The 16,255-nt window shown below is 42.4% G+C and overlaps 1 protein-coding gene across 7 annotated transcripts in view; it reads right to left on the reverse strand.

Moving 5' to 3' along the window:
* Positions 1-16,255, reverse strand: part of MACF1 (microtubule actin crosslinking factor 1) — a 324,783-nt gene that overhangs the window by 72,966 nt on the left and 235,562 nt on the right. For all 7 annotated transcript variants that reach the window (XM_029947033.1, XM_029947032.1, XM_029947029.1 and 4 more), the window contains 6 exons: positions 14,654-14,716; positions 13,768-14,009; positions 13,037-13,166; positions 12,146-12,345; positions 8,944-9,439; positions 6,890-8,361 (listed from right to left, as the gene is read on the reverse strand). In XM_029947033.1, the coding sequence (XP_029802893.1) occupies positions 6,890-8,361; positions 8,944-9,439; positions 12,146-12,345; positions 13,037-13,166; positions 13,768-14,009; positions 14,654-14,716 (2,603 nt within the window). The remainder of the gene's footprint in view (positions 1-6,889; positions 8,362-8,943; positions 9,440-12,145; positions 12,346-13,036; positions 13,167-13,767; positions 14,010-14,653; positions 14,717-16,255) is intronic.

Genomic DNA, 16,255 nt, shown 5'->3' on the forward strand with positions numbered 1-16,255 from the left:
CATGAAGCTTCACCAGGCAGTGGAGGTATTTTGTCAGTTAACTCTTACATGTCATGGCATCTGAAAGGGGGAAAGGGGCAGAATCGAACCTCCAACTTTTTGAAAGGGGACTGAATAATTCTGTGTTGATGGGGGCTATCTCACTATATGTTAGCAGAAGGCTCTCCAGTCGTGACAGTCAAAAAATGTCTCCAGATATTGCCAAATGTCCCCTAAGGGGCAAAACTGCCCCCATTTGAGAACTATTAGTCAAGCATTACCTTTGGTGCCAAACAAACCTTTCCATCCCAGCTCTAGCATGCCGTGTGGTTTGAACAAGACACTACAACACCTTCAAGTCTCAGTGTTCCTAACCGCAACAGGGCTTTTAAATGTCTGGGGGGGGGGGGGGGTTGAGGTTAGAGCTCACTTCGACTTCGGTGTCTCTTATGTATTCAGCATCACATGTCATTACCACTGCAATCCCTTGTTCCTGCTTCCCATAACACATCATACTACCACAAGGGCTGGCACAGAGCAAGTTCTCAGTAAGGATGGACTGAAAGGAATATGGAATCCTTTCCTCCTATGCCCTGCCAAGGGATCAGACCATTATCACACAGCACTTATTCTTATCCCTGAGTGGCTAAAGTTCTGAAAGGTCCACATGTCAAATCATAGTGCTAATGCAGAAAAACAGCTTGTGAAGGCCTAGGAAATAAGAGTATCCCATTAATCTCCCACTGCCAATACCAGAGGCTGGTATTTGAAAAGCACTTGGTAGTGGTAGTGGCAAAGTATTAAGGAAGGTGGGGAGAGAGCACATTCTTCCCATTGCTAGGTTTTCCCAACAGGACAGCTGAGACTTGGGAAGAATCCCTTTGGCAGCAGATAGCTCTTTGGTACAGTGACCTGACAGGCCTCCCTGTGGGACTCATTTCAATCCTGGTGAACTAACCAATCCTAACAATAAAGTGCCCTTTCTGGAGGCTCTCTGCTTATGCTGCGGCTTGCGTGCCAGCCAGGGAGCTTCAGAGTGCCCAGCATCTTTCTGAAGCTAAGGCTGAGGACCAGGCCAAGGCTAAGACCATTTACCACTCATTTCTAGACACAACGAGAAACAGTCCTGTTCTGCAAGTCTGTGCTTATCTCAGTCCGTGTTCACTAATCAAATACTCAACAATTAACACAAGTCCTGCATGGGGCAAATCCTAGTTCTTCTGGGAACAGATTTTTCTTCCTTCATGTACAAAATCATATGGTGAACTTCAGTTGCAAATGCTACAAGCTGACGTGACATGTGAAGAATTTCAGTAAACTCAAATCAAACTGCTCAGTCCTTTCTTACGTTGCTTTAAAGTCTTCCCTTGCTATCAAAATTTCCACACAGATTTCTGTGAAATCCACCCATCAATGGATTCTTTTGTGACAACCTTTCAGTTGATTTTATTACCTTCACTGAGGTGTGAGGCTCCTTTAAGATGATGTAATGACTGAGACTTTGCTTTGTGACACTGATACTTAAAATACTAATGGGGCTAGTTTAAAATGGGGCTGGGAAAAGTTCAATATAAAGGAAACCTGAAGTTGCTAAGTGGGGGTAGAGAGGATTATCAGGGAGCACTGGGATTCTTGGGGGTTGGGGGCGGCTGGGAGGTGGTCTCCTAAAGGTTATTAATATCAGCAGCCAAACTGTGAGCTCCTGGGCTGAGGAGAGTGACGGACCGACTGCAGTCTCCCCTTAAAGGCACTGAACAAGGAAGCTTCCTAAAGTATTTCCACACAGGAAGTTCCTCTTCTCTAGAAATGCATCATCAACCAAACACCTGCATCAACAGCTCCACCCAAAATAAACTGCTGATGCCAGGGAAAGTGCCTAGAAAATAAACCAGACACAGATTAGTCCTAGCAAAAATCAAGAATCCAGGGCCTGGCTTAAAGGAAGGCTGACTTAGAGGCAGTTGCTGCTTACCACACAGTCTTAATCAGATTATTAGAAGGCTGTCTGCAACATAAATATTTAACTTAATCCGCCCAGTGCCGTTTCCAGCTGCATTCTAAGTTTCCCACATGTAGGTGGTAATTTTCTTCTAAGGCAGTGGTGCTCAGCAGAGGGAGATTTTTGCCTTCCAGAGATGGTTGGCAATGTCTAGATAGACATTTTTGGTTGTCACACTGGGGAAGGGTTGCTGCTGGCATCTAGCGGGTAGAGATCAGGGATATGGCTAAACATCCTGCAGTGTGCAGGACAGCCCCCCCACTGCAATGAATTATCCAGCTCCAAATGTCAAGAGTACAGAGGCTGAGAAACCCTGTTCTGGGGCATTCTCCTTACTTCCTGGGACCCTAGTAGTTCCTCTTAAAGTAGCCCTACTCTAAGTAGCTTAAGACAGAAAGAAAGAAAAAACCAAGACAGGCCAAGGGTCAGCACAAGGCAGGAGTGGGGTGCCTGCTCACCTTACCTCGCTGCTGTAAAGCTGGAGATACTGAAACCTCTAGGTGACAGACCGGTCACACACCAAGTGTGATTTCCTTTCTCTCCAAGGGCAGGTAGATAATGCTGACCTCATTTGCTTCATTCTCTAGTGAATCTAACTGGCAAAACTGTAGATGGGCTGATATTATCTTTGTAATTGAAAGAAAGAAGTGTCTTTTTGCAAACTGACAGCCTTTTAGCTCCATGTCAGGCCCTGTCTTCTAAGAGTTCTCATGTGTGCTTAGAGGGAAGCCTAAACTCACTTTAAAAAAAATTTTTTTTAATGTTTTATTTATTTTTGATACAGAGAGAGACAGAGCATGAGAGGGGGAGGGGCAGAGAGAGAAGGAGATGCAGAACTGGAAGCAGGCTCCAGGCTCTGAGCTAGCTGTCAGCACAGAGCCTGACGCGGGGCTCGAACCCACGAATGTGAGATCTGACCTGAGCCGAAGCCGGAGGCTTAACTGACTGAGCCACCCAGGCGCCCCTAAACTTACTTTCTATAAGGCAAAAAACAAAACAAAACAAAAACAAAAACAAAAACCCCAGTCAAATGAAGTTCACAAGGCTTTCTTGTTCTGGCATTATGGTGGATACTGAGGTCTCCAGAGAAAGGTTTTAAGTGTGTAATCCCTGACCCTGGGCTCTGCTCAACCTGAAGTAGGACTGAGAGCAGTCCTGAGGAAGCCCACTGCCTTGCCTATATCCCACCATCCCAGCCTCGAAGACAAGGAAGGAGAAGACCAACAGGCTTGACTGCTTCCAATGCACCATTAAGTGAATTTTTGTGAGAAACCTACGGACCCTACAAAGGTTTCCATTTTTCCCACTTGTTCTTTCTTTTTGCTGAGCTGTAGAGGGCTGGGTGTGAAGCCTGACCCAAATACACAGTAAACAGAAATACACATGAAACTCAGAGTGCATGAAGGGCATCCAGATACTGCTCTTAATGCCCAAGCCACCACCTACTGAGAGGCTACTGTGGTTCTTGAGCGGGTGTGTGAACAAGGAAGGGGGGCGGGGCTTGGTTTGAGACTCAGAATGATCTTAATTCTTGACTTATAAAACTAGCACAGGGAATTTCAAAATGAGGAAAGCCTCTTGTTATCATCAGAGTTACCAGATCTTTGGCTTAAGTTTCAGTGAAATAAAGGTCCCTCCTTTCTTGTTAGTGTCCCGTTAAGCACATACCATTCCTTTTCCTCAAGAATCACTGACTCTCTTGTTCAGGAAAACAGAATTTCCTGAAGAGATTAGCCAAAGTCTTTTCCTCTAAGTTTTCTGAAAACATACTCAATATTCTCACTTGAGATTTCTGGAATGGCTGAACTCCATAAAGCCTATTGCAGGAAGGTTTGAGGTCTTTGCTTATTTAAAGTGGAAGGGGACTCTCTTCCCCTCTCTTCGGACAGATCCTCCCTGGCTGACCAGATTCTATCATTTATTCAGAAGCAATTGAAGGTAAAAGCCTTCAAGAGAAATAATGACTTTCGGTTTTTCACGTTAATTTAAGGAGGAAATAACTTTTCCCACAAGCTTCCCCTCCACACATTTCTCAGCACTACTGCACAGTCACAAGTAAGCCGGGGCTGTCCCCAGCACTGACTCATTGGTCTATGCCGCCCATCCGCAGTAGAATTAGTCCCGTCCCAGCAGATCCTACACTTGTGTCTCAGAGACTCATATCCTCTTCTCTTCAGCAGACTCTGTGCTGAGAGGGTGATTCCATTAAAAAAAAAAAAAAAAAAAGGAAAAAAAGCTGAAAATTTAGCTAATGCTGTTTTTTTATGTTCTTCTTCATCTCTGGTTTTTCCTTATTAAAAACACTTTGACTCTAAAGCAGAGTCACACTTTATGAATCAGGTCTGCTGCCGGTATGAGGGAAGATTAATCTACTGCTGGGTATATAGCACATTAACCCAGAACGCAACACTCAAACCACGAAAATGACTCAATCTTCAGAATGGGTCCAAAGAGACCTTCCCTTTACTCAGCCTTTGGGGACCGTGGAGCTGACACACAGAGCTTTCCCCCTCCCATTGTTTTCACTTCCCGTGAGCTCAGTATGAGCTGAGCCAGGAGCATGCTCCTCCCCTCCTGACCAAATGCCTTTGCTGGGAGGAGGCAAAGACTCTTCCCAAAGCCTTTGACTTTATAAGGCGGACCTGTGGAGCCAGGCTTCTGATTTGCACCCCCAACTTGAGGAGGAGACACATAGGGCACACAACTTCGACACCCTTTCTCTCTCTCTTCTAGTCCTGCATTTCAACACTGGTCCCCTGCAGAGAAACACACTCTGCCAGAGTGTGACCAGCCTGCACATCCAGAGTATTGGTGGTGGGAGGCTTATTCTTAGAAATCAGTGAAACAAGGACGCTATAATAAACAACTAAGCAGATATTGAACTCTGAGCCTTTCTAGGCTACATACTAGGACACAAATAAAATATAGTAACGTCCAGTAATTTCTTAAAATCTTCCGGCTATATAAAAATTTAGAAAGTTTCTAGAAACTAAGGATTAACTGAAAAGGAAATGATCAGTTGTTCTAAAATCCAAATACTATATATGCCTGCCTGTGGACTCTTTTTTATATTCTAGCTTGTACTTAATACAATTTTAACAGGCTTGTTTACTTCATTTTCTAGCTCACCGACGATTAGAAGTAAGGGATAGATTGTTAAAGGCAGACCCAATGACAACAGTGAAATATAATGGTGGTGAGAAATAGTACCTGCTATCACGGTAAGGGAGGGGGAATGAAAGCTACACTCATATACACTAAGAGGCACTAAACGAGAACTTCAATACCCAACACAAACTGCACAGTAATTTAGGAACATTTAATATAAAGCAGCCCCAAATGTCTCTAATATCCTGGAGGATATCACCATCACAGAGAACAGTATCATCTTTTTAATAATGTTAACCTGCACTCATAAAGACAAACTTATGGACAACATAATGTTTAAAAGATTAGGCAAATAAAATTTAAAATAATTCCCATGCAAGCCAGAATAACTATTTTGGAGCCCAAATGGATGAGCTTCCGTTTTCTAAGAAATTCATTTAGTTGGCCAGACAGTTAATTCTAAGTAACCTGGAGCCTATAGAAGACAGTCTCTGCTTTCAAGGAGCTAACAATGGCAAAGGCAAGAAAAATACACACGATGAAGCAAGAAAAGCCACCTGACACTGGAATGGTGGTATGGGAGGTCCTAAAGGAAAGCGTGTGTGCTCATGGGTTTGAATGTTCCCTCCCTATCCTCTCTTTATTTGGATCGTCAAGAATCTCCAAAATGATGACTTGTTGCTCCAAATTGCACTGTCTTCAACACTGTAAGGGGGTCTTCAGCCAATGTCCTGCTTCGGAGCTGAACATCTCCTAAGCTGGGGATGCTTCTGAAACAGTCACCCTTCTGCACTCAAATCTTATAACCTCTCAAAACTGCGGGACTCTGACTGGTATCAACCTTAGCTCTCCACATGTGTTTGTACTTGAAAAAATCATGACAGGCAGGGGCTTTCAAGAACAAATGAACTCTGACCGCAGGAGTATGACTGTGTAGGTGGGAATAATTAACACCAGTGATGGAAACAAAGTGCTGGAAGTAGCCTTTTCACATCTACTCCATGCATCAAGAAGGAAAAGCAGCGGAGGGGCCTCCAGCAGTGGCATAAGGCACTTTTTGACATTTACAATACAGGGGAAGCTCAGGATGAAAGGCTTCCATCCTGAGAGCTGTGACCCAACACACAGTCCTGACAGCTCCAAGCCCCTGTCCTGGCAAAATTGGATTTTTGAGAGTCAACTCCTCCCATCTTTCCCTATTCCTTTAATTTTGACTCACAAAATCTCAGGACTGGAAATCCTGACTCAGGCAGAGTTAAAACATGTTTGCAGTCAGGGCTTTTCAAACTCTCCTACAGGAAAAGAACTTGTACTTCTGGGGACCTGGGGAGTCATCTTACCCCCCCTGCTCTAAGAGGGAATTTTCTTTGAAATGTTACGTTTTATCTTAATAATTCATGAGAATTTTGCATTTTATTTCATAATGCATCAATATCTTTCTCCTGAAATAAGAGGAAGACGACCCCATGTTTATCTTATGATTTCCCATACCTCAACTGGAAAACAGGGACCTAGGGAAATATTTGCTGTTGTTACAGATCACAAGAGGAGATCCTCAGAGTAAGCAGTAACATTTGGACATTTCTTTCTATACCCTTAGTTGGTGATAAACACTGAAATAAATTACAATAGAAAAATACTCAAACCAATTGCCCAGAATCCAAAAGACTGTTTAGTCTGCCTTTTGTCCCTGCAACACCAGGGACAAAAGTGAAGAGGTATATAACAATGGATTTCCGAGTTACAGGAAAAGAAATACACATAACTGAAGGCAAAGGATCAAAAAACAAGGGCAAGGCTTACCTTAAAATCTGCTAATTGTTGGTTGATGAGGTCCACTTCGGTTCCCACAACCCACTGGAGGGCCTCTCCCTCCTCTGCTGCCGTGGTCATGTCATTCAGGGCTTTCAGCTTCCTGTAAAAGTCCTCCACGCGGCTCAGCGTCAGCTCCAGCTGCTCCTGGCGAGCTCTGCTCCTCTCTGTCAGTTTGCCACACTGCTTGTTCAGGGCTTCGAGCTCCCTCTTGAGACCTAACAAGTCCAGAGTCCCCTCTTCCTCCAGCATTTGCCGACACTCTGCTTCAGAGGCCTCTATGTCTAACCTGAGGGCTTGGATTTTGTTGAGGAATAGCCGTACATCCTCAATTTGGGACTGGAGGCTATCAGTGTCTCTGCCGATGGCACCCATGCCATCTAGCTCATCATCCAGGTCTGCCAGCTGAGAAAACATCTCTCGGACTCGGCAGTGAAACTGACCAATCCCCTCCAGCTTGCTTTCCATTGTCATGCAACCGCTGTTCACTCTCTGCTTCACTTCCAGAAACTCTTGTTGGGTGACCTCAGCTTGACGAAGAAGCTGGGAAGCATCAGATCCATCTGGGGCATCTTCTACCAGGCCCTGGGTGAAGTTCCTCAGATAATCTACCTGGGGCTCCAGGGTCTGCAGCACTTCCTGTTGAGCTCTTAGCTTCTCCAGGTTCTTGTTGCTACAGGCTTGAGAGCCTAAAGCATCAAAGATCTCAAGTTGGTGTTTGGCTCCTTCAACCTTCTTTTCAATATTCTTAAAGCTTTCCTGGAACTCCTTGAGCCTCTGAGTCATTTCTTCAAGAGACCCTGTTTTGGCCTGTAGTTCCTCCGTAATGGAATCCATGTTTTGGTTGATCCCAGCCTTCTCATCCCGGATGTCATCTTCATCGGTTTCTGAAGAATTGATCAGAATGTCAGCAGCACTGTTCAGTATTTCTAGCAGGGAGCGGCGTTTTTCCACTTCGCTCAGCATAGCCTTTGATCTCAGAAGATTGGACTCGAGCTGCACTGGGTCCAGAGTGACCTGCAAGTCAGACATCTTGACCTTACAATCTTCTATCCATGGCACAAGGTCTTCCACATGCCACTGATATTTCTGAGCTTTCTGCATACAGTCCTTGAGCCTGGATTGTCTGTCTGCAGTTTTTTTACTAAGCTCTTCCCAGTGGCTTTTAAGCTCAATTAACTGGTTTTGTAAAGTCTTTTTGTCTTCTCCAGGAGGTACAGAAAGAAGCAGAGATTCTCCCTCAGCCACAATCACCTCATAGGAGCCACTGTGTTGGTTAAGGCTCTTCTGAAACTCTTCATTCTCCTGTAGCTGAGACTGTAGCCGCTCTAATTTTGCAGAAATTGGGCAATTTTTTGCTTGCTGGCTTTGTTTGTCATCCAACCAGGTTCTCAGCTCATCAAACATTTGCTGGAACTGCTGGGTGCTGGCAAGAGCTGCCTGGAGTCTGTTCATGCGGTCAGCTGAAATGAGAAAATCAAGTTTAAATCAGTCAAATCTGGACATGGCATTTAAAACGTTTGCTGAGAGTATATAGTCTAATCTTAGGGGAAGGAAACATGTTAACTGAGCGTCTACCACAAAAGCAGCACATAGCTAAGTCTCCTTCATACACTAGATCTGATTTAATCCTCACACCAACCTTGTAAGGTCATCTGAGTAACAGAAGTAGACTTTTACTTCTAAGCTGATAAAAAGCCATAAATATTTCTAGAGAAAGGCAACAATTGATGACAAAATTCTTCTGGTACAAGGCCATCATAAGCAGTCCCCAACATGTTCTAATTTTGTGATATGGGATAAGTGTGTGTATGCATGTGCATGGTATGACTTAGTATTAGTGAAAGTATGTGATTAACTCCACCTGTGAGTACCTCCATGGGCATGACCACAGCACTTCTCACTGGAGCTGGACAAAGGGACAGGGTAACACTAGTGTGAGTCCAAAAGCTGCTTATAGGTCACCCTAGATTCTTGGGACTATCATGAAGGCAATCTTTGGGCTTGCCACTAACATCAGCAGTATGTTCTGTTCCCTGACTTACCTGCAAGGTCTTCTAAACCTTGGAGAGGCAGGGCAACTGTCTCCAAACGCTTCTTCAGCTCATCCTTGAGGTACTGCTCCCCAATGAGTACTGAGAGCTCATCACAAAGTGTCTGAGCCTCCTTAATCTCATGGTCTAACTGCTCCACATCTGATCGAATCTCACTGGTCTCCTCCAGTTGCTGCTTCACGGCCTCAGGCTGGGTACTGATGGCTGACTGGCTACTTAGTCGCTGTCCAACTGCCTTTACTTTCTCTGATAAGTTCTGAAGCAGTTCTTGGTACTGGGTGCTTTTGACAATAGCTTGGTCAATTTGGCTGGAACGGGAATTGAGTTTGTCAGTCAGCTCAATCCACTTCTGATTGATGCTCTGGAGTTCCTTCTGTACTTGGCTGGTAGACGGAGAGACATCTCCAGGGCCTGTTAGGATGCCCTGAGCCGCCTCGTTCAGCTGCTCATGCTGATGCCTGCGTGCTTCAAATTCCTTCAGCATAAACTGTAATAGAAATGACATCAAGATGTTTAGAGAAAAAAGACAGATCTGAAAAGAATGTCAAAACAAAAACTGATTTTGGATTGTGCCAAGTAGTGCCAACTCCTTTGGAAAATAAACCAGAAAACTCCAAGGACCCGGCTGCTAGGAAAATGCACTATCACTTATAACAACAACTGATTAATAAAAACTTGTTTTGCAAGGGTCATTGATTGTGCCTGTTCTATTTCTTTTCCTTATTTGTCGTACTCTGTTTCAACATCAGCTACTATGGTTGGCCTTGTTTTCTGGATTGGCACGCATCAGTTTTGCGAGACAAAACCCAGGCCTCTGAATTGCACATCTAGAACCAGGGGTCCCAGAGCCAGCTAGCTATACCTGTGGCTGGGCTTGCCATTTCAACTCTTAATACCTCTGTTTTTCCTAGTTTCCTTCTTGGAATTCCAACAGCACAATTTGTATATTACAACACAGCACGATTAGATAATGAGCTTCTTGAAAGCAAGTAGCATGTCTTTTTACTCTTTTCTATCCCTTATTTCATTCAGCAAAGAAGTCAGGATTATAGGCTCTGGAGTCGTACTGCTTGGGTTCAAATCCTTACTCTCTCACTCACTAGCTATATATATAACCTTGGGCAAATTTTTGAAGTTTTCCAAATCTCAGCTTACCTATCTATAAAATGAGGATAGGAAGTACTGATCTTGGTTAGAACAGTAATTCTCAAAGTATGCTCCAGAGGTCCTCAAGAGTCTCTAGGACCTTTCAGAGGGTTCATGAGGTCAAAGCTATTTTCATAATAACACTAAGATATTATTTGCCTTTTGTAAGTTTTCTCTCATGAATGTTCAATGGAGTTTTCTATAGGCTACATGACATCTCATATTGGAATAGATTAAATGCAGAAGCAGATATGAAAATCTGTGAGAATGTTCTAGTAAGCCAGACATCAGAGATTTGTAAAGCCATAAAATAATAATACCTCTCTTATTAAAGTTCTTATGTTTGGATAATGTTATTTTTTCATAAAAAATAAAAATGTCATTTATGTTATGATTTTGCCAATAATTATTTTAAAATTAATAAATATATATATTTTAAAGATTTTATTTATTTTTTAGGTTTATTCATTTATTTTTGAGAGTAAGAGAGTAAGCACGTGGGGGAGGGGCAGAGAGAGAAGGAGAGAGAGAATCTCAAGCAGACTCCGCACTAACAGTGCAGGGCTTAAACCCATGAAATGTGAGATCATGACCTGAGCCAAAGTCAGACACTTAACAGACTGAGCCACCCAGGTACCCCAACAAATACATTTTTTTAAATTCCCAGTGTTTTAATATAGTAAATCTTAATAGACACCAACAGTCAAACACAAGCTCTTTGGGGGTCCTCAATAGTTTTTAGAAGTGTGAACAGTTGAGACCAAATAGTCTGAAAACCACTGGAATAGGGGGCTAAAAGAAAGTGTTCCTTCAAATACTACTTTTAGATCCTAATTTATGCAACTTGGTAGAAGGCAAGGAGAAATGGAACAAGTTTGGAAGAGGATGTAGAACAAGAAAAGGTTCTTGTGTGCTTACAAAAAAAAGAAGGGGGAGAAGGGGGAGAAGGAAGAGAAGGAGGTGAAGAAAGAAAAGAGGAAGAGGAAGAGGAAGAAGAAGAAGAAGAAGAAGAGGAAGAACAAATGTTCTCAGCATGATTTCATTGTAAATGATGTATTTGGCCAACCTAAATTTCTATTAAACATTTCTTTAAATATTTATTTATTGAGAGAGCGAGCAAGAGAGAGAGAGCGCATGTGTGAACGGGCGAGGGGCAAAGAGAGAGGGAGAGACAGGCTCCTTGTTGTCAGCACAGAGCCTGATGCAGGGCTTGAACCAAAAAACACAGATCATGACCCAAGTCAAAATCAAGAGTCAGACTCTAAACCAACTGAGCCTCCCAGGCGCCCAGGAAAAGTTACCTGGTGTGGCACAAAGTTACCTAGGTAGATAGGGGAAGAGTGAAAAATGAGGCTGGCAAGACAATCTGAGATCAGATAGCAGAAAGTCAGAGACTAAACCAACTGAGCCACCCAGGCGCCCCTTGGCCAACCTAAATTTCAACAATGGTAGGTACTTAAATCAATTTTTTTCTTAAGGTTTGAGGAACAGAAAATCTTTAAATGAAGCCAGCAGATATAAGACATTACATATGATCACTGCCACTGGGGATTAAAAGTAAAATATGATTCTACAATGTAGTCATATCCACTCATCTTACTGCCTCTGTTAATGATATTAATAATACAGTTATTGACTGTTCACCATTTAAAAATATTTTTTTAACATTTATTCTTTTTTGAGAGACAGAGAGAGACAAAGCACAAGCAGGGGAGGGGCAGAGAGAGAGCAAGACACAGAATATGAAGCAGGTTCCAGGTTCTCAGCTGTCAGCACAGAGCCCAATGCGGGACTTTAACCCACAAAGTGTGAGATTGTGACCTGAGCTGAAGTTGGACACTTAACTGACTGAGCCACTCAGGTGCCCCTGTCAGACAATGTGACAAAGCCCTTACAAACATCTCATTTAAACCAAGGAAACTGAGACACTGGAAGGTTAAGTGACTTGTTATGGGTCATTTGAAATCTACTTGTTGACAACAGCATTCAAATTGAGATTCACGTGACTCCCATTTCTTTGCTTAAAGCAGTAAGCTTTGTGGCTCACCTGGACCTGCTGCTTTTGTGCAGTCAGCATGTTGGGGTCAATAGACAGGGGGCCCAGCACACCCATCATCAGTTCCTTCTCCATCAGCCAGGGCCGGAGCTGGGATTCTGCAGCCTGGAAGCTGGCCAGATGATTTGCAGATTCCTCCAGCTGCTTTTGCCGGGCCATGGTCACTTCGGTGGCCCTTTCCCATCGGGAATCTGTAGAGGGGAAATGAGAGACTGTGTTCCTTTATGCTCACCAGGCGCTGGCCTGATCCCTAAGTTATGTTCCTAACCAACCACAGGAAATGACCCCTGCAGCACTAAAGTTTTTGAAGTTAAAAATAACCTTCATTTAACTTTAACTAAAGTAACGCAGTTCTGCGCTTGATTGTGATAGTGGCTATATGAAACTATACATGGGATAAAACTGCACAGAAATACATACACACACAGACATGAATGCATGTACATTTTATACAACACAGATTATTTTATAGCCTGTTTTTTAACTCTTACTATATTATAAACATCTTTCATGCCAATGTCTTTTCCATGCCAATAAACATTTACCTACATCATATACAGTTCAATATTATAAATGCAGCATAATTCACGTAATCCTTCCAGTGAATAGATTATTTCCAATTTTTTCATTTTTATCACCAATGCTCTCTTTTACACAACAGACTGTCAGATTGACTTGCCCAAAAAAGCCAAATTTCTGACACTTTGAGTGGAATCTCTAGATCTTTTCCCTAATCAGACTCAATCTCTAACCCCATTTGGGCCTCCGGCTTGCTTCTGAAAATAAACTAAAAATAAGTCCTGCTTTATATGTGCTGAAATTCTATATCTGCTTTGAAGACAAGCAATTTAGTGAATCTACAACATCCCTGTGATAACTTACTGAGTTCTTCCTGCATTTCCTTCCAGTTTTCTGCTTCTTGTGAGTTAGGATACGTCATCAGTAACCCAGCCAGGGCTTCCTTTACTTTTTGGATTTTTGGAGAATTCTGTTCCAATTCAGCCAGGAAGGCCTAGGAGAGAGAACATCAGGGATGCCATGAGATTTCAGGACAGGAAAGAAATCTGTGTGTGTACACAGAAATCTGTGTGTGTGCCAACACCAAGGACATTTATGTAGTTGGAGGAGATGGCATGCTATGTCCAATCAAATACAAGGAATTTTGGCAAAAAAAATTATAGAATTTTCCATACAGTCATATTTCTTCTCATATTTTTCTGAGTCCTGCATGTCAACCTTAAGAATGAACTGTAATTAATGCTATATTTAAATCCCCCCAGGAGTTGGAAAAGGGCTTTGATGAGAATGGTTTGGCTTACAGTATCATATTGAAAACGAGATCTTGTTCTTAGTGTGTTGATGCTGCTGAGGAGGGATATTCTCTTTCTATAAGCAGATCTGGTTTTGTTTCTGAATCTTATAATAATTTCTAACATCATAAATAAGAAAATTCTCTAGGAGAGTTTAGGCATATTAATCATTTAAAAGGCCTCCAGTGGCCAGGGGGGTGGGGGTGGCCGTGTCTCACTCTCAGATCCCAGGATCAGGCAGGAACATCGGTACAACAGACCCTTCCTCTTAGTGTTTGGGATACAGTGAATGTAACATAGTACCTTGTTAGATTCAGCTTGGGCTCGTACTGTTTCTGGCTTGGTTGGAGATGAAGAAGCATCCATGGCTTTCAGGACTTCCTCTTTTGATTCCAGCCACTGCAGCACTGAGCCTGCCTCCTTCTGAACTTCCTGCATTCTGCTGAGGACAGCTTGAAGGCTTTCCTGGTGTTCCCGAAGCACTCCTCCCAGTTTCTCATATTTCAAGTTTACATCTGACATGTCACACTGGATCTCCGTAAGATCTAGCATCATAGAAACAGGAATCAGATTGGGAATAGCTCTCCAAGCGTCCTCCTGAGTTCCTCATGCTAAATTACTCATCAGGATCAAGCGTCTCTCTTATTCCTTCTAGTGAACTAGAGATCCGTTTCTGCTAAATTACATAAAAGTTCTTATTTACATATGCAAAGCAAAAGAGCTTTCATTAATCTGCTTTTGGATTTTGACATTAGGTATTCAGATGTACAAAGGAAATGCTAAATAACTTGGGAACTGCAGAAGTGAAGGCAGTGAAGGATTTGGGCCATTCTTCTGCTCCCTCTTCTCTAAACTACAGAGAAGACATGAGGCCAGGAGGCTGAAGGCTAGACTAGACCACCTCTAATGTGGCTTCTTTATGACTCAAAGATTCACATATGTTTTTCTTTAAGGTCTTTTCCTTCTTGCTTTTATCTAGTGGTGTGATTTATTTCCTAATACCTTTATTTCACTGGCTGCCAACCTGTTTAGTCTTTAGCAAGCCAGCAAAGAAGGCACAGTGGCTTCTCCCCAGATTTTTTTTAACCCTCATACCCATTGTGGCAGCGGTTCTTTCACACATACAGAAACACACACAGATGCCAACGCGAACACTGTCCTAACACATCCAACAAAGAGGCATTCTCACCTTTGCAGGTGTGGTATCCGTTTACACTGCCTACAGAGCCTCCTACAGAGGGCAGTATGGAACCTGAGCAGAAGGACAGGGAGACAAACAGGGCAAGACAAACTTGTGTTAGGAATACATACAGGCACTGCATTTGTTCTCTGGCACTTACTGTATGCTCAGGTACCAGGAGGTTAAACACAGCACAAGACAACATACTCATGGAAAGAGACAAATCATTTTAGCTGCCAGACAACAACTATGATGTTTTGGCTTGAGCAGTAGGCAGAAGATAGAAGGCTTCTAATTCCTTCTAAAGGAAACCCGAATTCTCTTCCTCAATCTCCAACTAGTATACTTTGGACCGTGTTATAACTTTGTGAAGAAAGTATTGGTAAAATAATGAAGTCTTTAGAATAGCTGTGATGTCTGCCTTACTCTGGAATGAGGATTTATAATAAAGCCAAATGGCTTGACTTTAACATCAATGTCCTTCTACATAATAAAAATGAACAATAAGTGTCATTAAGGACATAAAAAGCAGCATTCTTTTAATAAAGATATTAAAATGAGGTCTTCTTGTACTGCTTCAGAAGGAAGATTCTGTCTTTTCTTTCATGAGTTTCTACTCCCCTTCCCCACCAGAAAGTGGAAATTCTACGGGCCAATAAATCTGGCTCATAAGCATTCCCATAAATTCTGCCTTTGGTTCTGTTTCTAATTACCACGATTTCACCTATGTTCTCCCCAAGTTGATTCCTTGTACTTCAGGAGTGTCCCAAGTTAAAAAAAACAGATCATGTGATTATAAAGATTATATAGAAATGTGAATACATGATACAACTCATAATAAAACTCATGCACTGATTTCACTAGAAAAAAATTATACATAAGATTATTAAAAATAGTTAACTATAAAACTTTTAAATGTTAACATCATTATATTTTTGATGAAAAAAAAGGATCAAACAGAAAGATCACATTCCATTGCAGTATGGTAGTGGCCAAAAAAGAAACTGAACTAGAAATTAATTAGGAGAAGGTCCTAGCTGAGACTGTCACCAACTTGGTATGTGAGCCTCAGTCTGTGCACAGACCTCAGTATCTTTTCCAGGATATGAAGATATTACAAATACCCTGTTAGCTCTCACGGAGTTACAAATGTCAGGAACTGGAATACTCAGGACTTTTCATAGTTAGAAGAGAACTCTCAAAGCACTCAGGCTAGTGACTTTCAAAGCACCTAAGGAGGAGCTTTAGGGACTCTGTAAATGTTTGGTTTAAGTCTAATATTCAGAATACATTTCTAACCACTTAGAAATGGCAACAAAACACCCATGTTCAATTATGTTGTACACCACATCTTAACCTCCTAGATACAACCAATTTATGCTGCTCTCGGCAGAGAATGAAGAAGCTCCTGTACCTCTCTGCATACATTTACACTTCTTTTTGAGAGTCACTGATTAGCAAAGCTATAGCTCTCTGCCAGGACTTTACAATAGTCAAACCTATACACATCTCCTTATACTAAGAAAAACGTTTATGGCATGTGTGTGCTACATTAAAGAAAATGACAAAGAAGGCTGTGGTACGTCTACTCAGATCAGGCTTTCATTAGGG

The sequence above is a fragment of the Suricata suricatta genome, chromosome 8, assembly GCF_006229205.1.
Source record: "Suricata suricatta isolate VVHF042 chromosome 8, meerkat_22Aug2017_6uvM2_HiC, whole genome shotgun sequence".
Taxonomy (NCBI): Eukaryota; Metazoa; Chordata; class Mammalia; order Carnivora; family Herpestidae; genus Suricata; species Suricata suricatta.